General features: G+C 40.0%; 1 protein-coding gene across 5 annotated transcripts in view; it reads left to right on the top strand.

Moving 5' to 3' along the window:
• LOC115615465 (protein argonaute-1) overlaps nt 1–22,921 on the top strand; it is a 55,142-nt gene extending 32,221 nt beyond the window's left edge. For 3 of the 5 annotated variants that reach the window (XM_030503584.1, XM_030503588.1, XM_030503590.1), the window contains 18 exons: nt 2,802–2,973; nt 5,384–5,504; nt 6,043–6,251; nt 7,323–7,459; nt 10,014–10,148; nt 12,316–12,403; nt 12,549–12,696; nt 12,971–13,090; nt 13,927–14,049; nt 14,255–14,388; nt 14,790–14,974; nt 15,246–15,405; nt 15,839–15,929; nt 16,613–16,807; nt 17,161–17,295; nt 17,941–18,042; nt 18,931–19,130; nt 19,753–22,921. In XM_030503584.1, coding sequence (XP_030359444.1) covers nt 2,802–2,973; nt 5,384–5,504; nt 6,043–6,251; nt 7,323–7,459; nt 10,014–10,148; nt 12,316–12,403; nt 12,549–12,696; nt 12,971–13,090; nt 13,927–14,049; nt 14,255–14,388; nt 14,790–14,974; nt 15,246–15,405; nt 15,839–15,929; nt 16,613–16,807; nt 17,161–17,295; nt 17,941–18,042; nt 18,931–19,130; nt 19,753–19,861 — 2,564 coding nt within the window. In that variant the 3' untranslated portion in view covers nt 19,862–22,921. Of the gene's footprint in view, nt 1–2,801; nt 2,974–5,383; nt 5,505–6,042; nt 6,252–7,322; nt 7,460–10,013; nt 10,149–12,315; nt 12,404–12,548; nt 12,697–12,970; nt 13,091–13,926; nt 14,050–14,254; nt 14,389–14,789; nt 14,975–15,245; nt 15,406–15,838; nt 15,930–16,612; nt 16,808–17,160; nt 17,296–17,940; nt 18,043–18,361; nt 18,899–18,930; nt 19,131–19,752 lie in introns of those variants that run through there. The other 2 variants (XM_030503586.1, XM_030503587.1) reach the window with 2 other exon arrangements.
• The last annotated feature ends 264 nt before the right edge of the window (nt 22,922–23,185 follow it).

The following is a 23,185-nucleotide window of genomic DNA, read 5'->3' as shown; positions in this document are numbered from 1 at the left end:
TTCACAAAGGTTTTTTGACGCTTTAGTGACTTTGGTTTTGCTATTGTTAAATAATATGAACTAATGAGGCTGCCAATCATGGTCTGAGCTACTTAGAATAATACTACTTTTAGTATTTTTGGTTCGTGTGTTTATTTCCATTAGCTTGACACAGGACTTAGGCATGAGGCCGAGTGAGTCACTGCTGCGATACAGGAGCAGTAGCTGTCCTTGGAGAGTGTCGCTTGTTATTTATGTTTTATTGGGGTTTGAGTCACAGGTTTGAAGCCAGTGACACAGACTTTCACAATGTACAATCTGGCAATTCAGTGTATTTTGAAAGCAGGATATTCCGAGTGGGTGCTCGTGGATTTGGGCAGTGAGAGCAGAATTGAATTACGACATACCCCTGTTTTTAAGATAACTGGTGCAAGGAAGCATGTATATCGCACAAAGTGATAGCAAAATCAGATGAATTCTTCAAAACTATTGCTGAATAGTGTGCAGACCTGCACTTCTTACTCATTTATTGGTCATTTCGTTCCTGTTTGCCAAAAGCTGGATTCTGACTTCTTCCAGGGTGAGCCGTTTCCTGAGGAGCCGTGTGTGGTGCAACTGAACAAGGGAGGCTAAAGAAAGCCTTTGTCTCACCACTGGTGTTTTTGTGTTTTGCTCACTGCTGTTTTCCAAGGAGCAGTGGTTGGAGGCCTGCTCACATACTTGGCTTTGGGTAGAGCATTTCTTTTGTGACCCAGGATTTTGAAGCACCCTGACTCGTATCATGTCTCTGATCAGGATTTTGCCACCGTGCAACTGATCACTAGGATTCTGTTAAAGTAAAGGAGTGAAAAACAGGACAGCATTCCCGTAAAAGAGCTTATCAGTTAATAAGTTCTATTTAATGCAACTTCCAGAGATGGCGAGAAAGATTTTGGCCATACTGCATTTCCCATGCACTTCTTCCCCTAACCCTCATGAAGATTGAATTCACACTGAGTGTTTCTTCTGTGCTTACGTATTGTAGCAACTGGTTTTGCATTTTTTGTGATTTTAACAATGAGGGTGGGGGTAGACAGGGCAGAGCAGACTGCAGCAACCTTTTAATGTTACCTTTATTCCAGCAGTTTTGTTAGCATTTCCTACAGATGCGAACTAAATATGAACCGTGGTTTGTATGTCTTCGTAGTATTAAAATAAGCTATTGAGTCATTTGTGTCACTCAAACGTTTAGTAGTAACTTTCTGCATATGCTTATATTCTGAAAATATATCTGGAGTAAATTGTAGAGCTGCTTTTACTCGTGTGACAGTATTAAAATGGAGAAAAAGTTGAAAAGAACAGATGCTTGGAACAAGTTCTCTGTAAGCATAGGCTGTGAGGGTGTTTTAAATGATGCTGCTTGGTTCATGTTTTTGCTTTGTGGCTCGAAGCCAAGCCCACTCAGAAGTTTTGGGTAGGTTTCTGAGTAAAGCCAGACAAATTTCCACTTAGCTTTGATGTTCACCTGTTCTCAGTACATGGTTTCCTTCAAGATAATGCAATTTTCTTTTCCAGGAATGGTGGAGATTAATCAAAAGGCAAATCAGACATTTTTACCAGCACTTGACATTTTAACTTCTCTGTGAAAATGAGGGGGTTGGAATCGCTGTCTGCGTCACTGAGTAGGAGTGAAGGGGAGAACTTTTAAGTAACTTAATCGAATGCTCTGTAAACCATGACATTTGTACAATGAGTAATTTTTTTAAAGCTCAGGCTACAAAGCAGTTTGCTTTTGTTGTTGTTTCTTGACTGGAAAGAGAGATTTTTCAGTGGAAATACCAATAGAAATTCTTGGAAGTGGACTATGTTTATTACCGTGTTTGGTCTTGTAAGGCAGAAGTAACCCAGAGCTGACTATTCTCATCTAAATGATGCAAAGTAAATTAAGTAGATAACCAGAGGAGGATGTAACATGTATATTACTAGACAGGCAGGTTTAGCTGCCTTTCAAATACCCGTCCCTTATTGCAGATGTTGATGGTTTCTCTAGGCAGCTATGGGAATTCTTCCCTAATTTAGAAGTAATCAAGAGTCTTACAATCCTGTATCTTAACCTGAGCCTGTCTTTTTCTGGCCAGTTGGCTTTATCAGTGCAGTTAGCCAGGAGGTAATGGATTTAGGTTTATTCTTCACCCATTTTCAGGCAGCAAGGTTCAGGAATAACCTGACTTCCAAAACTAAGCTAATGATGACAATGAAATGAAGAGTTTATCATAAACAACGTGCATCGGTCTGGAATGGCTTCTGTGTTTTCTTCTGCATAACATTGTTACTACTGGGGTGTTCAGAAGAGATCTGTAAAACGTTTTGTGTTTTAATGGCTTTCCACAATAGTAAAGTGTTACAAGGAAAAGCAAGCCTGGTTTTGTGTGTTAGGGAAATCTGTTTTTCTTCGTGCTAATCTGAATCTGAGCTGAAACTCATCAGTAAGAAAACAGTCTAGATGTGGGTGGAGGCTCAAGGAGTTAAAATAGGCAAGTGTTTGGAACTTAATAGGTTATCCTGCTGTTTGATGTGTGCTGTTTGATACAGGTGATTTTCCCTTCTTCCAGCCTGCTGGCTCTGGTGTCTTCCTGGTTGTCCAGTGCGTTGGTTCAGGGAATTGCCTCAGACTGAAAAAGGGGATTACATTAGTAAGCTCAGTGGATACAAGTACGTGTACCTGCAAATGCAAGGAACCTTATGTATTTTTAAACTGCTGAAATGTAAGCAGGCAGTACCTTTGCACCACAGCTTCTCTGTTGGGCTTCTCTCCTAAGCGGTGCTGGTTTTGTCTTCCACAGGACCCGTCGGGGCCCAGCCCCTCCTCATGGTGCCCAGACGTCCCGGCTATGGCACCATGGGCAAACCCATTAAACTGCTGGCCAACTGCTTCCAAGTTGAAATCCCAAAGATTGATGTCTACCTCTATGAGGTGGATATCAAACCAGATAAGTGTCCTCGGAGGGTGAACAGGTAAGAAGATGGAATTTGTCTTGGAAGTTATATTGAAATATTTAAGCAACAAACTGGTTTTCCCTTTGGTCACAGATAGTTTGTGCAATCAGTATATTTGAAATGGTCAGACTTGGTTTGAGTTCCACCTATGTCCTGTCTCTATTGTTATAGCATTCCGTATAGCACATTGTATCTCATCTTATTTACATATGTGCTCTGTATGGGGGTCAGTTAAATCCCATGCTAGGCTACTTTATGTCTAGATTGCTGCTTAAATTGGGGGGAATATTGTCATATCTGTATCTCTGATCATTTAGTGATCCAACAAACTGTATGTATTGAGTGCTGGATTGCTGGTACAGCTGTTTATATATGGTCTTTGTGTATTTTGTCCTAAACCTTATAAATTTTGGGAGCCAGAGAAGCCTCCTCAGCAAGAGGAGTTAACTGAAAACCTGACACTGGAGCTATAGTATTTCTTGCTTTTTTAAAGATTACAACATTTCGTACTTCCTGTATTTCTTCTCTGCATTGAAGAATGTTTTTAGGAGGAGTTACTTCTTAGTCTCCTGTGAGATCTGTTTCATCAGTGAAAGTTCGGGGCAGCTGAAAAGCAGCTTTTCTTCTTTCATCTGTAACTTCTAATTTTATGTTATAACAATATCATATCACATGGGCCTGATTCTGGCGGGTGGTATTTTTTCCCCTGCATACTGCAGTTATGAAGGCTACACAAATACTTGTGTTAAGGATTCATTAAAAGGAGATTAATAAATTGCTAAAATTGGGATAGAATAGTTCTGTGTGAATTAATACTTAATCCTACAGTTATCAAAGATTAATTTATTACTGTGTTAAATGAAGAATGCTTGTGAAGCCATGCTCATCGGGATACAAGGAGAATATCAATTGCTCTAAACTTACTGCCTTGTATGTCTGATTCTTTTCTAGTGTGATCTTGTAATGAAGATCAGTGTCATTTCACTTAAAATCAGTTATCTAATCCCATTTTTTGGTCTGTTTTATGGCAATGCTTGATTAAAATAGTCTGAGAGAGACAAAGCTCTAAGAATTCTGGTAGCTCCAGCAACTGCAGTCTGTGAATCTGTAGTTAGTTGTTTCCAGAACAGTGGGAGAAACTACAGCTGTTTGAAAGAAGAGCATTTGAAAAGAGTTGTTTTAAAATGGCAACTCAATTTTATTTAAAGTATATAAGGAAAAAAAATCCCTCTGTGGTGCCATTTGTAGGGTGATTTCCAGCTTGCTTCCAAACCCAGAATTGCTGTTTGTCACAGCTTGCTTTACTTGGTTACACTTTAGATAAAGCCTGCGTCTTCTGAAGTTTTCAGTTCACGTGGAGAGAGGCAAAAGCATTTGGTTTGAGTTTGTAAAGTAACTCTTTGTGAAATGCTCAGTGTTCCTGCTCACCTGAATAATGGTCATTTGCTGAAGAGCATGTCGGCAGCTGATAAAACCTTTCCATACCTTTTGTGAGTCTCGGATTGACATTCGAACTGTTGCTTTAGGCTTTTGTTAGGTTACGTGAAAGTTGGTTGCTTCCCAGAAGTGCTTTTTATAGACTAGAGTTAGTTTTAAGTGCTTTTTGAGGTCTCTTATTCTTAAATTCAGTTGCATTTGTATAGGTGTAGTTCAGATGCACATGTAAATTTGTCCAGAAGCTCATCAACTTCCTATTCTAGGGATAAAGACACTGTCTTCTTTATTCATGTTATCAACTGGCAGAAGCAGTCATCTGTTTTTTGTCAAGGTAAACGGAGAAAACTAATTGAATGCAGGCAGCAAACCTACTATTTTCGTTATTGCCATCATCTTACACTAAAGTAAGTTAGGAGAATCTATAATTGTGTGCAAATTTGATCAGGCTTTTACTTGATTTTGAAGTAAAAACTTACATTAAGGATTTGAAGCTAAGATGTTTTTAGGGTACCTCATTTTTATATACAATGTAGGCAGAATTTGTAACTTCTTGATGGAAGAGCAGATGAACACTGCTAGGTAGACATTACAATTTACTGCTGCCATGAACTGGCAGAGCTTGCAGCGGTCAGTTTGTACTGGGTTTTCATAATAATATCTTGTGCTTTTCTCCCAAGGTAAGTGTGTCCTTGTTTTCTGTAATAACGGTTATATAAAGGTCTCAGTTCTAGGACTTTCTGAAATTACTTCACTAACAATATTTTCCAGTATTTGAGCATTTGCATTGATTCTGATTCTATTCTTTAGTGTTTCTCTGTGATTTTAGTTGAAGTGTATGAAGCCCCTTTTTGAAGCACCAGTGGGTGTTCTATAATTCGCTTGAGTAATCTGTTTGTTGAAATTACTTCAGCCAAACACAGGGGGTGTGGGAGCCAGTTCCAGTCTGATACTTCTTTGGAAACATCTTCAATGTAAATATCAACTTTTCCAGGGAGGTGGTGGACTCAATGGTGCAGCATTTTAAAGTGACAATATTTGGGGACCGTAGACCAGTTTATGATGGGAAAAGAAGCCTCTATACAGCCAATCCACTGCCTGTGGCCACTACTGGGGTAAGAACTAGAAAAAAAAAAGATATTTGTAATAGCTTCATAGGAAAGAAAAAGAAACAAACCCAACTTCCAGTATTGCTGAGTTCAGAAAAACTGGAATTGACTTACAGCATCTGTGTTGAAATGGAGTCCTTCTGATGTATTTCCTGCAACTTCCAGTGTCTGTAAATGTGCATGTAATAGCTGCTTTCAGAGAGAATTTAGTAGCCTCTTTCTACAGCAAAATCTATCAAATACTCAGTTTTATAGACTGTAACACATTATCTGACAAAGTACTATGAAAAAAATCAAACCACATTTTCTCTGGGATGAAGAGTTCGCTGATTCAAGATGGCAAAAAATTACATGATCCTCTTCTGCTTGGTGAGGACCCACTTCTCTTTGTTTTGTGCATTTGATAACATACTTTTATCAAATGTGCTGTGTCCTAAATATCTGAGGTTTTGAGTCTCTGGCCCAGTTATGGAACAAGTGGAATCTCAAGGCCATCAAACTCAGATTAAACAGCTGCCTTTTTTTTCCCCCCTCCCACACCCAGGTGGATTTGGATGTGACATTACCAGGAGAAGGCGGAAAAGATCGTCCCTTCAAAGTGTCAATAAAGTTTGTTTCTCGGGTGAGCTGGCACTTGCTGCATGAAGTTTTGACAGGAAGAACCTTGCCTGAGCCTCTGGAACTAGACAAACCTATCAGCACTAACCCTGTTCATGCTGTCGATGTGGTGCTACGACACCTACCCTCCATGAAGTAGGTTCACTGTCTTCCTGCAGTCTGTCTTTACCTGAAGTATCCCCACTGGGAGACCTTCATCCCTGTTTCTTCACAGGTGAAAAGACAAAAAGGATCATTCCCCTTATGCAGCACAGCTGGTTAGCTGGACTGACTGGGGGGATTGAAGCCAATTATGTACAAGTGTGTGTTTCTGTAGACATTTAAACTCCAGAGCAGGTGATGTATTTGAACAGCTCAAGAAATAGGAGACGCTTATAATGGGCCTTAATTGAAATACTGAGGGGTTGTAGCACTGCTTTCATGTTTTGTGCTCAACTCGAGCCAAGTATAGTGTACTTGGTGGCAGTGACTGTGTGAAAGCACGAGTCTTGAATTCATCCATAACACCCATCAATGGTGCATGCTTCTCATGTTTTAAATACACAGTTGAGACTAGATACCTGCCCTAACAAAGTCTGTGATTCTTTATCTCAGAACCCTGAAACATTAGAGAAGGCCACGTTAATTTTGCTTTATTTGGTCAGTGAAGGTTACTTTTAAAGCTCAGTTGCTGGCTTCACCTCCCAGGATCCTGGGGAAACAGCAAAGGTGTTAATGAGGCGTGAAGGTTCCTTAGCAGCTGTTTTCTGAGAGAGAAGCAGGACTTTCCCTGGTTCTTTGTTTCCACCATAGTTATTACATTTCTCAGAGTACATTTGAAATGCTTCCTAGTAAAACATGCAAAATGAGATTTGAGGGTCAGTCCAGTGTATACAGTGCTGTTGTACAAAATCTGCTGTGATGGAGATTATACGTTCTTGAAGTGGGAGATCAGAAGGGGTAAGTTAACTTAGTTCTTGATTTGTTGTAAAAACTGAAAGTGGTTGCTAACACCAGTAAATGTTTTGTCTAAATTTAAAACCACTGCAACAGCAACAGAAGCATTTGAAGTGTATCATTTAAACTTGGTTCTTGGCACAGATTTCTGATGCACAAAATCCGCCCCCCCCCCCCCCCAAAATAACAATGCTGCATATTCTAATCTTTATTATAGAATATTTTGTTTGGAAAGCAATAGCATGACCGTGTGCTTGTCTCTTTCACCAGGTATACCCCTGTGGGCCGCTCCTTCTTCTCAGCTCCAGAAGGCTATGATCACCCCTTGGGTGGGGGTAGGGAGGTCTGGTTTGGATTCCATCAGTCTGTTCGGCCTGCCATGTGGAAGATGATGCTCAATATTGATGGTAAGTTGGGATTCAGGGTTAGGCATAAAGATAATAATGACCATGCCCTTAAGAATAAAAATGATCTCAGCATTCAGTCATTTTGCTTGAGTTAGTGGTACCACGTTTCTGTGTGGTGATAACTTTTGGTGCCATCTGTGCAGAGAGGGATTTAGTAACCAGAAGCCACTTTCTACACTGATTCCTTGATTCGTACTGAGATAATAAAGGGTTAAAGAAACTTGGGAGTATTTTGCTAGAACTTGGATAAGAAAACCTTTAGACTTTAATTGCATTATACACAAGGGGTTTTCACTTGAAAAATCCTTGGTGCTGAGTTGGGAGATTTAGTAGCTGCTTCTTGTCATGTCTTATAAAACACAACATTAACTCCGAAGTCAACCTATTGCAGAAGTTGTAATGATAGTAGTAGAGCGAGATCGTAATATGAAGTGTATGTATGCCTACACTGGCTTCCCGTTCAGCTGCTTCAGACCAGACCTGTATGGCAAAGGCTACCTAGAAATCCCAGTCTTTTCTAGATTTGTCATCACATCAGTGATGGCAGAAATGTACCTGCCATATTAAAAAAACCAATAATCCTAAAATCCTATGTAGGAAAAGCCTGGCATAGCTTGTTTTCCTACCGAATGTCTGTAGCGCTGCATCCACAGTGGTTCAGGCCAGTTGCTTAAGATGTGTCTCCATGCAGCTGCCCGCAGTAGGTGTTGTTCAATACTTGCAAGAAAACTCTGTAAACGTTATCACAAACACTTTTGTGAATTGGACTAATTGAGAAGGGCTTTCTTATGCAAACTCAGATCTGCTTTGCTCCACTTTATTAAGTCCCAGATGAATGCATCTGAGATCAACCGATGCGTGTGTCAGGCTCCCTGGCTCTCTAAGAGCTCTGAGTCTATTTAGTTGCTAAACCCCTATTGAAAAATGCCAGCGTTTGAGATGCAGGTGCTGCTTAAAGTTTTCTCTAATTCACATTCTGTCCTCGCTGTCTGTTTGAAATGCTTTATAAACCCAAGGTGAATAGTCTGTCTTTTTTGCATGAGGCTAAGTATTCTGTCAGGTGGCGCTTAGCATCTGTCTTGGAGCATAATAACATGTTGCAGGTGATAGTGAGCTTTCACGCTGAAGATTTCCAAGTCCATGTGTTCTGGTTTCCTTCAGTTGTGGATGATACTCATGTGACTTCATAGTTCTTGTAAAATTGCCTTTCAGTCAGCAGCTATAGTGTAGCTATTTGAAAATGGATGCAGAAATCTTACCTGTCTGAGAAATAACCAGTACTAGTATCTGTGTGCTGGGGACTGCGACAACTACAATTCAGGTGGGACAAGAGTATCAATTCACATCAATTTATTACTTTCTGTCAAGCCAGCATTAGAAAGCATAGCAGTTACTCTTGCAGTAGAAATGTTTCAGTCCTTTCTGTGAATGAGAAACTTCAGACCTTTGTCAGCTGTGGTTTACAGAGCACTGGCTGCGTGTAGTGGTTTGTGGCTGTGAAGATTACCTTCAAATCCCATTGCTTGAGTTTTGGCTGAGTTGTTTAACTTGTACGAGGTTCTCTGCAGAATATGTTTGTGTCACTTGTGTTGCTGTGGGAGACGAACCACACGCCGCCAGTGGCTGAGGTGGAAGCTGTTGGTGTTCATTCAGTAATCGACATCCGGAGGTGTGGGCCGGGTGCATCATGTGAAGTTGGCAGCCTCCTAAAGTGACACATGTCTGAAGAATGTTTTGTGTATCAGTGCAGAGATGTGGTGGTTTGGGGACATGAGATCTGGAAAACTCATAAAATGCTTGTCAAGTATTTTTCTGTTGTTGCCATTTAAAGTTTTAAAAGTACACAGCAGTTTGCTTGTGTTTGAGCTGTATCTAGTGCCACCTCACCTTTCCTACCAAAAGGTATGGTTTCAATTGCTCGTCACTTTGTCAAGCAGATCGTTTATGGTCTTCCTTCCATGGAATGAATCAACTGTCCTGTTCAGAAACAGTATATTGTCACTTAATGTGTCATTAGTATGCAGGGAGGGTATGAGATTTTAGTAGATCAACAGTTGCACTCACCACTACATGAATGTAATTGATGTATAGTCAAAATAGTGCTCATGTTCCTACCAAATATTGTTTTAGTAATTTAGCAGATCATATCATTGAGAAAATTATATTGCATATTGAATAATCTTAGCTTTTCATGTTAAGCCTTCAGTAGAGAGACATTAATACTGTCTCTGCTTGCAGCTCCATACAGAGTTGAAAGAGAATGTCTCTCTGGGGCATTGTAGTTCTCTAGAAATAAATGTTATCTGGGGAAAAAGCCTTTCAAAACCTTGAAACGCAGAGTGGTTGTGGAGTGACTGTGCTGGAGACCGATTCACTGTGGGCCCCACACTGGCTGTTGTATACTCAGTTGTTGCAAGGCTTGCTAATCTGTTTAAGAAAGTGTGCTGCACGTTTGCTTGAGGGTCACGTGGAATTTTAAAAAGCACTCATTTACTTACTGCTTCACAACATTCTCACTTGGGCTTTTTGACACAGAATGTTTTGTTCTTTTTAGTTTCTGCCACTGCCTTCTACAAAGCACAACCTGTAATTCAGTTTATGTGTGAAGTTCTTGACATTCATAATATTGATGAACAACCAAGACCTCTGACTGATTCTCATCGGGTAAAATTCACCAAAGAGATAAAGGGTGAGTAGAAACGGATCTGTTCTTTCCCAGGTAACACAATCAAGCTAATTCTCAGGGTTTTGTTTTAACTGGAAACCTGGTTAGCATGCATCAGAAGAGCCCTGGAACTGCCAAGAGAACTGCAGTATGCCCTGTCTGTGGTTCTTGTCCTGAACGAAACAATGCAGCTCTGCAGAGAGATTAAAAGTGCTGTATGTTCCCCGTGGCTTTAAGAGGGCAAGAGAAAGCATGTTGTTTATTGCCTGGGTAGAGGTAAGTGCTCCTGCCTTGCTGGATGACCAACCTTATATAAGCGAAGGTCACTGAGGCCACAGTTGTGTTGTGCTGTAGATCTGCTGTTTAAATGCCAAGGCAATGAGAAAATTGATTTCCAAGCTAACATCATTGATTCTTTGAAAGTAACTGATTGCTTTATGGAAAAACAAGTACCACTTGCTAACTTGCAGTTGAGGGCCAAATTGCATTCCAAAGAAATTGCATAAGCTGCTGGTTTGAGTAGTTTCACTCCATATATGCTACTTTACTTTGAGTTTTCCCATATCCTTTTGTTCCAGTGTAATTTGCAGAGAGAAGAGCCTTGAAAGAGCCTAGCTCTCCAAAGCTCTGCTCTTAAATACTTGTGTTACTTGATGCAAGATTAGATTCTATTGAAATACTAGGCAGCAAAAAAGTAAATTTTAACTTAGAATTTAGAAATAATTCACTTAGAAATAGAACAGTCATGGGGGGGGGAATTAATTATTTTGTAGTTGTCCTCACATGCCTCCTTTTTACATCTATCCATCTGTCTTCATTCTGGAGAATGAGAAGCTGTCTCTGCTTGATCTCGGATGCCTCAGACACTGTGTTGCCATAGTCAGAAAACCTTGAGAGGTTACCTTTGCTGTCAATATTTGGTTTTACTACTGTAGTATCTGAGAACTCCAGCCAAGATGTGATCTTCATAGCGAAACAAACCCTGCGTTAAAGACTTGGCAGTCTGTGAGCAGCATTGTGGGAGGGTAGTGCCTTCCATAGTGTCACAGCAGATTAAAGACAGAGCAGTGAATGGGTTCCAGATAGCTCTGTGTTCACAACCCTCTTTTCCTTGGCCACACTGCTTCATGGTGTCGTTCTTGTGTTTTCTCTTCATGCTGTATCAGGGCAGTGGCAGTTTATTTTTGATTATGCCATCCTCTAATGCTGGTGTTAATGTTGCAATAAGTGTTGTCAGGAATCAATGAAATACAGTTGATATGTCTTTGGGATGTCTGTGTCTCTGGTAAACTAAACACAGTATCTGCTTTCTGGTACTTAGGGACCTGATTTGATGTGGGGTATTCAATCAACAGGACAAGTCATCCAGCTGCTTTCTCAAAAGCCTTTACTAGTAAAATGGACCATAGGTTGAATCTTCTGGGTAACAAGGCTTTGTTTTCAACTGCCTTCTCTTCCATGGGCTGGGGAAAGACATAACAGTGCGTCAGTGCTCTGCAGCACTTGCGTGATAAGCTCAGCTCTCCCAGCAGATGTTGAGTCTACTTGCCGTGTACAGTACAGGCAGTGCATGCCCAGTCAATAGAAATAGCCACTGAAAGCCTCTTGAAGCTGCCACTGTTGCTGCTGTTATTATCGTGGATAGAGAGAGATAAGCCTGGCAGGCCTCTGGTATGTAGGCTGAGTGCTTTTAGACAAGATCTTCAGCTGCTCACAAGCTGAAGTTAAACTTGGTCAGTGAAATTAAAGGAAATGACAGGCTGAATGAGGACACAAAGTTGAGGGAATGAACAATAAGGTAGACATCTGGTTTTGCCCTTTTTATTTCAGTTATATGGGAACTGCTAGTTTTCAGAGGCATATAGCATTGAGAACAAGAACAAAAGAAGATGGTGAAAACAGTGTCTGTGTCTTGAGATTAGTCACATGCCTGTTAAATAAAGCTGCTACAAGAAATTCAGATGACATTGAACGTTAAATGTTATACATTATGATTTGGTTTTGAGGATAACACCTGATTAGTCAGAAATCAATTAATAATGAAAGTAAAATGCTTAGAGAACATAATTTCTCCTGTTGTGCCATTTGACGCTGACTATCAAACCTGTTAGAACATGTTGTATTATGTGAAACCTTGTCCCCTGTGGAGATTTTTGTGTAGTTATGACATTTTTATGCTGCTTTTATGCAGGTCTAAAGGTAGAAGTGACTCACTGTGGAACGATGAGAAGGAAATACCGTGTTTGTAATGTAACAAGAAGGCCTGCAAGTCATCAAACGTAAGACCCTTTTTGTCAGAGCATAAAATGTGTGATAGCTTAACACTGAATGTGTAACAGGACGTAATATTTTATGAATTTGGGAGGTGTTGATATTTGCCGGCTAAGATTTCTGTACATTTTATTAAAATGTATGTCTCTTCAGCTTTCCTTTACAGTTAGAAAATGGCCAGACAGTGGAGAGAACAGTAGCACAGTATTTCAGAGAGAAATACAACCTCCAGCTGAAATACCCTCATCTTCCCTGCCTACAAGTGGGACAAGAACAGAAACACACCTACCTGCCTTTAGAAGTAATGAACTTACTCTGATAAATGAGCTTGTTGTTGGTAGGCTGTATCCAAGAGGTTAAGGAGTTGTGTACTTTGCAGTACAAGCATGTTTCCATATTTACATGCTCTTTCTTCTATTTCACTGAAGACTTCTTCAGTGCTTTAAAGTAAGACTATGCAGTTGATTAAAACATTGGGATGTGTTTCATGGTGATAGTGTTGTGTATTGACGTTATGTCAGGATTGGTTTCTAAGAGCTCCTAATATGTATTGACACTTCTGATTTCCCTTTCAGGTATGTAATATTGTAGCTGGCCAGCGGTGTATCAAGAAGCTGACAGACAATCAAACATCGACTATGATAAAGGCCACAGCGAGATCTGCTCCAGATAGGCAGGAGGAAATAAGCAGATTGGTTAGTTCTTTACTTTCAGTTTGGTGTGATACCACTCATGAAATGACACTGGACTAGATAACATGAATGCAAAAACTTCTGATATGACCAACCTCGTCTTTGCATTCCTTCTACTCATTAAGTTAATAGATTTTAGCTACTTTTTAAAAGAGGATTTATTTAAAATAGCTTGCAGCAGTAGCCCTTTTTTTCTGATAATAGTTTGAAGGTGGTGGCATCTTCTGTACTTGAGATGTTTGACTGCTTTATTTAGTAAACACTAAATATTTTCACCTGATAAGTCCAATATTGTTTCTTGGTGCTGAATCCAGACACTAAACATCAGTGGTTTTCTGATTTGAATTATAAAACTCGAATATTTTTAGTTGAATACTTTTATAAACAGAGAGCTCTCATTGGAAACCATCTGGTTTTAAGCTGACAAATTAGCCATAATTTTTCAATTAAATAAGGCTGTTCTGGAAAGTACAGAAGACCTGAATGTGCAGTAATAGAATAAATTAATTTGATTAGTCTTGGGGAGTTTGCTTGTCTCTAAAGGAGGATGCTTTTTGATCTATCCTGTGAGTAAACGAAATGCTTTTGAATGAGCATGCTACAAATGAGCACTTGAATAAGTTAAGGGAAGAAAAAAATACCTTATCCAATATATCATTTCTCATGGTATTAATTATTTTCACTGGAAATAGGTTGATGGTGTTGAGCAGTTAAATCTGAGCCTTGTTCAGTGACAGGGGGAATGGTGGTAGAACCCTTCCGCAGCAATGCTTTGTCTTTTGTTTGTTACATGAATTGTAAGTAGATACTTCTGTAAGATGGAAAAACTCTTCTTTTAGGTGAGAAGTGCGAATTATGATGCAGACCCGTTTGTTCAAGAGTTCCAGTTCAAAGTCCGGGATGAGATGGCCCATGTGACAGGGCGCGTGCTCCCAGCTCCGATGCTGCAGTATGGAGGACGGGTGAGGTTTTTGTGTTTTCTTTTGTTTCTCTTTTGAAGAGTGATTTCCTGCGCACATCCACTATTTTAGTCAGTTCGGTTGCATTGTGCAATACAGGGATCAGAGTTGGAATGGTAGAACTTCTTTTTTGTTATCCTGAAACTGATCACACATAGGCTTTTTCCTCTTTCACTCGCTTGAACATCTGTTGCTTTTGTTTCCACAGAATCGAACAGTGGCAACCCCAAGCCATGGGGTATGGGACATGCGAGGGAAGCAGTTTCACACCGGTGTTGAGATCAAAATGTGGGCTATAGCTTGCTTTGCAACACAGAGACAATGCAGAGAAGAAATACTGAAGTAAGGCATGTTGTGGTTCAGGCCTTGAACTGTTCTCTTAGTGAAGCCATCTTAGTAAAAACGTGAATGTGGAACTTCTAGTAAGCGTTTTTATCTGGTTTTAGTCATCTAAGATATTAGGGAGAGAATCCATTCTGGTTTGCTTCCTTACTGGAAGCTATAGTCAAAACACTGTATCTGAGTACACCGTGGGGTTCTAGTCCTGTGATATCGTTGTGTTGTGTAGAGTTTCTTTTGGCATCGTGAATGAAGCACTAAATGCCTCTGAACTCTTTTTTGCCACATTCTGGCCTTTAAAGCTGTTTGGAATTGTCTTCATTTGAGTAGCACAGTTCTTCTGTCCCCTTCTGCTTTGGTTGTTGTGTGATATTGTGAAAACTCAAACCACTTCTCACCTTTAGGGGTTTCACAGACCAGCTGCGCAAGATCTCCAAGGACGCAGGGATGCCCATCCAAGGCCAGCCCTGCTTCTGCAAATACGCCCAGGGCGCAGACAGTGTGGAGCCCATGTTTCGACACCTCAAGAACACCTATTCAGGGCTTCAGCTCATCATTGTCATCCTGCCAGGGAAAACACCAGTGTATGGTAAGGGAATACTTCTGTCTTTGCCTTCTTGGTCCAGTATTGTTCTGAGAAATTTGCTGCCCAGCAAAGTTAGAAAGTTCTTCAGGACCATTCTTTAGACATTAGAAACCAATATTTTGTGTCCAAAAATAGAATGAATTGGAAGCAGGTAGTTAAGTTGGAAGTTGTTTTGCACAGTATGTACATTTAAATTATTGTGACTTAAGCTAAGATCACAACACAGCAATCATTTCAAAGGGACTCAAGTTGTATCCTCATGTTTGCTTCTCAGCGGAGGTGAAACGTGTGGGAGATACACTGTTGGGAATGGCCACACAGTGCGTTCAAGTCAAGAACGTCATTAAAACATCTCCACAGACCCTATCAAATCTGTGCCTGAAGATTAATGTTAAACTAGGAGGAATCAACAACATCCTTGTACCTCATCAACGGTAAGACTTTGTGGAGACTGATTTGGGTTTTCCTTTAACAGATGTGGTTATGTTTGCTGCTTAGCACCCAAAATTAAGCATGGCAGTACCACAGTGGTGCTTAGCCAACCTCCAAGCGCTAGTGTAATCATCCTGTAGAAGGATAGTTTCCACAAGAAGCTGTTTGTACCATTCACATGTAGCTCTGTGGTGTTTCTCCACTAGAACCATGCCACAGAAAATGGCAGTGTATTTTGGAATGACTGCTGTGGTGGTGGTTTGAAGTTCACGTGTTGTGCATAAAGACTTCATTGCCTAGGTTTGGCCAGAGGACCTGATAAGAAGGCTTCTCCGTGCAGCTTAGCTGAAAGAGAGACAAAACCCCACAGTGAGCAATAACCTTGCACCAACTGTTCATCTACAATTGTGACTTAGCCCTTTTTTCTTTTTGAAGACCTTCTGTGTTCCAGCAGCCAGTGATCTTTTTGGGAGCTGATGTCACTCACCCTCCTGCTGGAGATGGGAAGAAGCCTTCTATAGCTGCTGTAAGTTTTATTAAATTAGCATTGTTTTTTCATCTTAGGTAAATGTTGGAACAGTAAATGCAACTCATGGGCTATGTCTGTGTCAAATGTCTTCCGGGGCTTATGCCAGTTCTTTGTACACATTTCCAATGTTATTGAAAGTCATGTCTTTAAAAGAACTTGATACTTCAGACTTTTCTTACCTTGATTTGAAAACTGAAAAGCTAAAATGGCAGTTATGTTAAACAATGTGCTTCTACAAAACTATTCTAAAGGCAATAATGCAGCTTTATGATGTTAGTGAATAACACCTTTGAATTTTTAAAGAAGAAAATTGTCATTAAAGGCCTGGTTTGGCAGGAATGGTTTTGATAATTCTTACCTTTTGTGTTGGTACAGTTCAGGAGGTCAAGGTGATGGTTGGTGGCTTCATCAGTACCTTCCTATTTTGTTCCCTTGGTATTTTACTTGCCGCTGGTGGCAGACTCCAATTCTACAGATTCATTTTGGAGGACAAGTTTTATACCTGTTTTCAGAAAGTGTTAAACCTGTATCTACTAGAAGTTCCAGTTAAACATGTTGCAGTGGTTGTTCCTTTAACATAAGCATCTTCTAATTGACAGTCACTCTTCTTGGTGTTTTGGCTACTTTAATGGGTATAGATTTGGTGGTGAAGCCTTTCCTCATGTAATCTCCCCCTGAAGGTTGTAGGTAGTATGGATGCTCATCCAAGCCGGTACTGTGCCACAGTGAGAGTTCAGCGACCCCGGCAGGAGATCATCCAAGACCTAGCCTCCATGGTGAGAGAGCTCCTCATCCAGTTCTACAAGTCAACACGGTTCAAGCCCACACGTATCATCTTCTATAGGGACGGGGTCTCTGAAGGACAGTTTCGACAGGTTGGTTCATTTGTGGGTTTCTTCAAGGACTTTGTTACTACAGAACAACTCCAGTTCTCGTATTTGAATAGCTGTACTGTTCGAGTTGCTTACCTTTACACAAAGATACCACAAAATAATTGAGGCTTAAGGAGAGAATTTCTTAAGCGTGTTGGGTAAGAAAAGTTGCAACTTCTTTCCTGTTTGGGAAGGAGAGGTCTTAGAACTTAGGAAACTACATTTCAAAGTACTTCCTAAGATTACTAACTGTGTGGCAAAGTTGCACTTAGTGTTAACTACAAACTATTTATTTGGTGTTTTGTGTAGAATACAATGGAAAGAAAGCCTAAATTATTCTGTTCTTGTGCTTGTAGGTTTTGTATTATGAACTGCTAGCCATTAGAGAAGCCTGCATCAGTTTGGAGAAGGATTACCAGCCTGGAATAACCTATATTGTGGTGCAGAAGCGACATCATACACGATTGTTCTGTGCTGACAGAACAGAAAGGGTAATCATTGCCCTCTCTCATAGTAGCCTTATGTGAAAAGGTTGACGTCAAGCACTTACGCTGCTGGAGAAAATATTAGCATGGGCTTTTCTGAGTCTGAATGTCTTTGCATTCAGGGAAGATGTCGAATTGATAAGCACAAAATGCAGCCTGAAATTGAAAAATGGTTGACCTTAAATATGTTAAAAAACCAAAACACACAGAAAAATAATCCCCATCAGGCTTTGTCACGTTGCCCTCATCTGTCAATGAACTATGGCTAATATGTGTGTGACTAACTAGAACCAAGTCTGCAGCAATTGTAAGAGAAGAAAATACGAAAGGATGGAACCCTTAACTTTTCTATTCTTCTGAGTGAGTCAGTCCAAACTCAAGCTGACAATTCTAAGTACAAATGTACGGCAGCTCTTCTGCCTTTCTGAGATTGAAGGTTCTAAAGGGCTTTAAGTGCAGTGTTGAGATGGTAAGCACCACACAGTGTCCTTGTTAAACGTCCCTGGCTGCTCTATTGACGCATTGCAAACTGTACTGAGGCAGCTAATTCCTGGAAACCTTGTGTGGGTTGAATAGAAACTTGTATTTTTAATCACGGTGAGATGTATAAACAGTTGTTAGCTGTACTTCTTAACAAAACCTTTTCTCTAGGTTGGACGAAGTGGCAATATTCCAGCTGGAACAACTGTAGATACAGACATTACACATCCGTATGAGTTTGATTTTTACCTCTGTAGCCATGCTGGAATACAGGTACGGTTGTTTCTTTGTAAGTGAATGTGAATTTAGAACATGTTTTTCTTCATTTTGTGGCACTTGTGTCTATAGGCAGTTATTTAGTAGGGAAATGTCATTTAGCTCAGTTTTATCTGAGATACCACAGTACTGTGGGACTAATAGTATTACTTGCTGAAGAGGAGGTCTCTGCTATACCCTTAAAACTCGCACTGATGGCAGATGATGCCTTTTAAAGTTTATTTTAGAGGTTACTTTATTTTGTACTTTTATTTCTGAAAATAAAACTTGCTCCTTTTCTGATTGATAGCCACGACGAAATTAACATTGAATCAAGTTTTCAGATGTAAACCATTTGAAAGACTGAAGGCAGTGTTTATTTGCTGACTAAATGCACACTGGTGAATTACAGGCTGTGGAATTAAATCCAACAGTGCGGTGGTATTGCCAGCAGTACTGTGGAGAGTCAACTTAGTGACAAATTGTATTAGGATATGGCTTAAAAATGGAAAAAAAACCCCAAAAACTAAGGAATTGTGAAGAGTTAAAAGCAGCAGTTATTTCTCTGGGAAATGTGTCTTGGTGAGAAACAGTTTTAATTGAAGGTAGTTAAGAGCTGGTGTAATCATGGTTTAGTCATGTTGGGAGCAGGGTTTAGTCGTTGAGGGTTATCTAGAAGTCGTGGTTTTTTCCAGGCAAGAATAATTGGGCTAACATAATCATGTAAATGTTAGACTTCTTATTCATCTTTATACACACATTTAGGGCTGACACAAGACTGGAATTTTCTCTGGCTGCTGTTGCATACGCGTTCAGACTAGATAGTCTGGCTCTTTCTGAACTTAAACATCTGACTCGATTGTATGGAAAAACCAGATAAGTGAATTGATGTTCCCTTCTTCTTAGGGTACCAGCCGTCCCTCACACTATCATGTTTTGTGGGATGATAACTGTTTTACTGCAGATGAACTCCAGCTGCTGACTTACCAGCTCTGCCACACATATGTGCGCTGTACACGATCAGTTTCTATACCTGCACCAGCGTATTATGCTCACCTGGTAGCATTCAGAGCACGATACCATCTTGTGGACAAAGAACATGACAGGTAAATGAAAACATGTGCTGGAGGTTTTCTCTCTGTTGGTCTTTCCTCCATTGTCAGGCATAAAGCCATCCGACTACAGGTAATTACTGCTTGTTTTGCAGTTAATTTTTGTTACTCTAGGACTAATCTTAAGGTACTCATTCCTGACAGCTGCTGCTCAGGATGAGACAAGAGTGGGTAGGTGGATTCGACTGAAAAACATTCAGGAGAAAAGAATGAAGTTTAGTTTAGTGAAGAATTCTGTTATTACTTTAATGTGGTCTGAGGGAACAAGCCACGCATCTAGGGGGTTTTTTTGCTTTATAATTAGAGTATGTATGAATGAAGCACATGCTAAGTACCTTCCGCTTACCTACCTCCTCTTTGTACAGCAGAAGTATTTTATAAGCTTCAAGCCATCAGGATATTTGTAATAGGCTTATTTTTAGATGAACAAACGGAGCAGCTAACGTAAAGGGATATGTCAAAAGCCTTGAGGTTGCTGGGTGAAGAAAGCAGACTCTGCTCAGTATCCAGTTCTGTGACTATGGCCATGTTGCTCACCTGAAGCAGAGGTGTGAAGGCAGCTTTTTGACCTGAATTAATACGATTCACTGCTTGTCTTTGTCTCGTTCTGTGGCAGTGCTGAAGGAAGCCATGTTTCAGGACAAAGCAATGGGAGAGACCCGCAGGCCCTCGCGAAGGCTGTACAAATTCACCAAGACACCTTACGCACGATGTACTTCGCTTAAATCAATAGACCGGGAGCATACTCACTGAAAGGAAGAACTGAACAATTAAGCCACATACAATGTATGTTTCCAGTGGGGTTGGTTTAGGGGGTGTGCCTCCGATCGTGCTGAAGTTGACGCTGTGTAGGGGCGAGAGGCTAAACCCTTAAATTGACACGAGGAAGATTGTTTACTTCATCGAGGAACACAGCACTATTATGCAATATGAAACCAGCCAACTGCTTTTTTGGTGCGGGCTCCTGTAGGCAGCACCACCATCATTTTTTAGTTTCTTTTCTTTTTTGAATTTCTCGTAGTTTAACCCTCTTAAAATGCCTTTACCTCAAGTTGCTCGGCAGCACAACTGCAAAAAAAAACAAAAGAATAATAAGAAAATTGACGGTGTAATTTAAAAAAGCAAAACACCTCTCGAGGAACAATCACAAGGATTGTTTGGGAAGGGAAGTGTGCAAAAAAAAAACCCCCAAAAACCCGAGTTTTGTCCCCCCACTGCATTGAGGAATCTTTCAATATTGCCATCAAGCATTCGGATGTCAACATATCCAAATATACATTTGAATGTACATCACTAACTAGAAAAAATTGACTGGGGGGAAGATGTTTTGCACGCTGACCCGGTAATTTGAACATAGTTTAGCCAACTGCTGCCTTTGTGTCTTTCTTCACAGCTTTGGAGTTCTTGGCTCCAATAGTTCCCTTCTTAAAAGCAAACAAAGAAGCTAGTGGTATTATGTGCAGGCAGTAGTGATCCAAACTTGTCTTGCTCCTGGTGAATTTACTAAAGCTGCTGTTTTACCTAGTCCAAAAGTTTCAATTATTTTCTATCTGGCAAGTCAAATATGGTGAAGCTTCACGTGAGATCCAGTCTCCCAAGTTTTATGGGATGACATCTAGTAAACACCAGAACTGAAACTTTAGAGCTGAGGTCTTTTTGGGATAAAAAGAAATGCTAGTTTACTTGCTGCCTCTCACACCTTAATGTGATTTCATATGTATGTGTTTTTGAAGTTTAGCTTCCTTTTGTTTCTTTTCTATTTATTAGAGTAATAATAATGCTTTAATTTAATTATTACAGAACATATGGTCAACATCAACTTTTATTTTTTAGAAATGTAACCATGTTTATTTTTAAAAGAAACTGACAACTTGTTTTGCTATCTTTTAGTGCAATAAGCGTTCTAAAGGAAAACCGTGTCCATTGAGCTGTACTAAAGCAGTGTTTGTACCACTAACGGTGGAAGAATGGACACCTCCATGATTTTAAAAGGACAAAGTTAAAGCCTTAATTTTGAAAGGAAAGTTTTATAGTCAGAAGGAACCTTGAATTTTCCTTTTTTAAATCAAAAAAAATAGCAAAAATGCTTCTAGAACTCTGCAAGCTTTACCTGTCACTGCAGTATTTTGATTTAACAAAGGAATTGGCCGTATTTTTGGCTTTGAAATGTGGAGGATATTTCAATTAAATGGAAAGAGTTTTTTATTAAGATCTAAGTTTTTACATGCTTAGTTAAATCTATTTGACATCAGTAAAATGTCTGGAATTAATAAAAGTTTTTAGGCTTTTTTCCTCTTTGATAATGACTTTCCTTTTAAAATTAAGTTATTGGTAACTTCATTTCACTTTGCAAATAAAGAGGGCTGGGATAGTTCTAACATGTTAAATCACTGAAATGTGAAACAAATTAACGGGACTCTTTCATTCCACTTTAAAGGTAAAACAATATTTAAGATGTCAGAGACAAGCATTTATTCAACGAGGGGACTGGGGAGTTTTGCACTTTGTAAACTCGTGAACTGCATTTTTGACTGTTTTTATTTGCACTGGTTCATAGTATATATACTGCAGATCGTTTGTATGGGCATTGCTGTTATCCCAGCCCTTCCGAACTCCACCTGCTCTCCACATGAAAACCAGTGGGTTTAAGTGGTTTAAGTAGCTTCTCTCCTGTCATTCTCATGAAATCCGCTGTTTGCCAATATACTGTATTTTGAGCCTAAAATCTGAGCCCGTTTTGCTTCAACAGGCATGAATCTCCCCCCTTTTTTTTTCCTGCCAGAAAACAAAGTACTGTATTTTGTGCATTTGTATATTGTATTGAAGTGTATGTAGTGCTGTTCACAACACTGTCTCAAAGAGCTTTACTAAACAGTTAGTGTATATACCTATTTTATCTCCCAGTATCAAGGAGGATAATGTAAAAAAGACTAACTTTGCAACGTTAAATTGCACTGGAATAGCCGTGACGGTGGGCAGTTGGCTTGGGGAGCCTCGGGGAGGAGGCAGGACGGGATCGAGGGAGGCTCAGCAGACGGGGATGTGTCCGAGGATCCCTGGGGTCTGGGGAGCCGTGTGCCTTCATCGGCTGCTCCCGCAGACCCCCAGCCATGCTCCTTGACCTCTTAATGCACTTGCCTTTCAGCGCCTTCAGATAAACCTGCTGCAGGGAGGTTGGTGTAACTAAAGAACTAGAGCAAGATGGTTTCTGAGGAAGTCTCTCAAACGTTTTCCTTAGTCTGTGACCGGACAGTTCTCCCACAGAAGCACTCTAGCTTGTAGTTCTGTTTATAAAAGGTTCAGGTTAGGCTTTTTACAGAAAATTGTTTTAAAATAGAGAATTTTTTAAAGAAACCAAATATTTTACAAAGACTTCTTGTGGATTTCTGGCGTTTAGATGAAAATTCCTTTTTAAAAAGTCTTTTAATGCTCCTTTCAAAGACACCGTCTGCTTCTCATCCTGCCCACACTCAGTGACTACGATTTGAGAAGCTTTTTGGCTTGCCACTTTCACCAAAACCTAAATTAACAAAACTTCAGTGGGAAAGTGACTTCAATGACTCGTCGAGCTAGTGTTTTACCTGGTTTTCATGTGAAGAGTATTTGGAAGTTTTAATCTCTCTTCTTGGTTTTGCAAATATCTACGTCAAGTGCCGATACTTATTTGTATTACAATATCAAGTTACTGACGTTGTGAGGGCCACACATTTATGATGCTGTAGCTGCTATATTTATTTAAATGGAGATGGACAATTACTGCACTAAGGAATGAGGAGAAAAAGCAAGGAATCAAGGTTAGTTAGAGATCTTGGTTGGTTTTTGGTTTTGGTTTTTTTTTTTTTTTTTTCAGAAGAGAATTAATGGTGTGAAATATCAAGTGTAACAAAGGGTGCTGTCATTTTAACTGAGATTAAATAGCCAGATATTCTTCCTTTGTTTAAGAACATATATATTTTGATGTTTGCAGTTTGGGGGTGGGGGGTCGGGATAAATGGTACCTCATCTGTGGTGGCAGTTTCCAGTATATTTTCAGAGTATATGGATTTCTT

Source organism: Strigops habroptila, chromosome 12 (assembly GCF_004027225.2).
Source record: "Strigops habroptila isolate Jane chromosome 12, bStrHab1.2.pri, whole genome shotgun sequence".
In the NCBI taxonomy this organism is placed as follows: Eukaryota; Metazoa; Chordata; class Aves; order Psittaciformes; family Psittacidae; genus Strigops; species Strigops habroptila.
The sequence above is the reverse complement of the archived record's forward strand: the minus strand, read 5'-3'. Positions and strand labels throughout refer to the sequence as shown.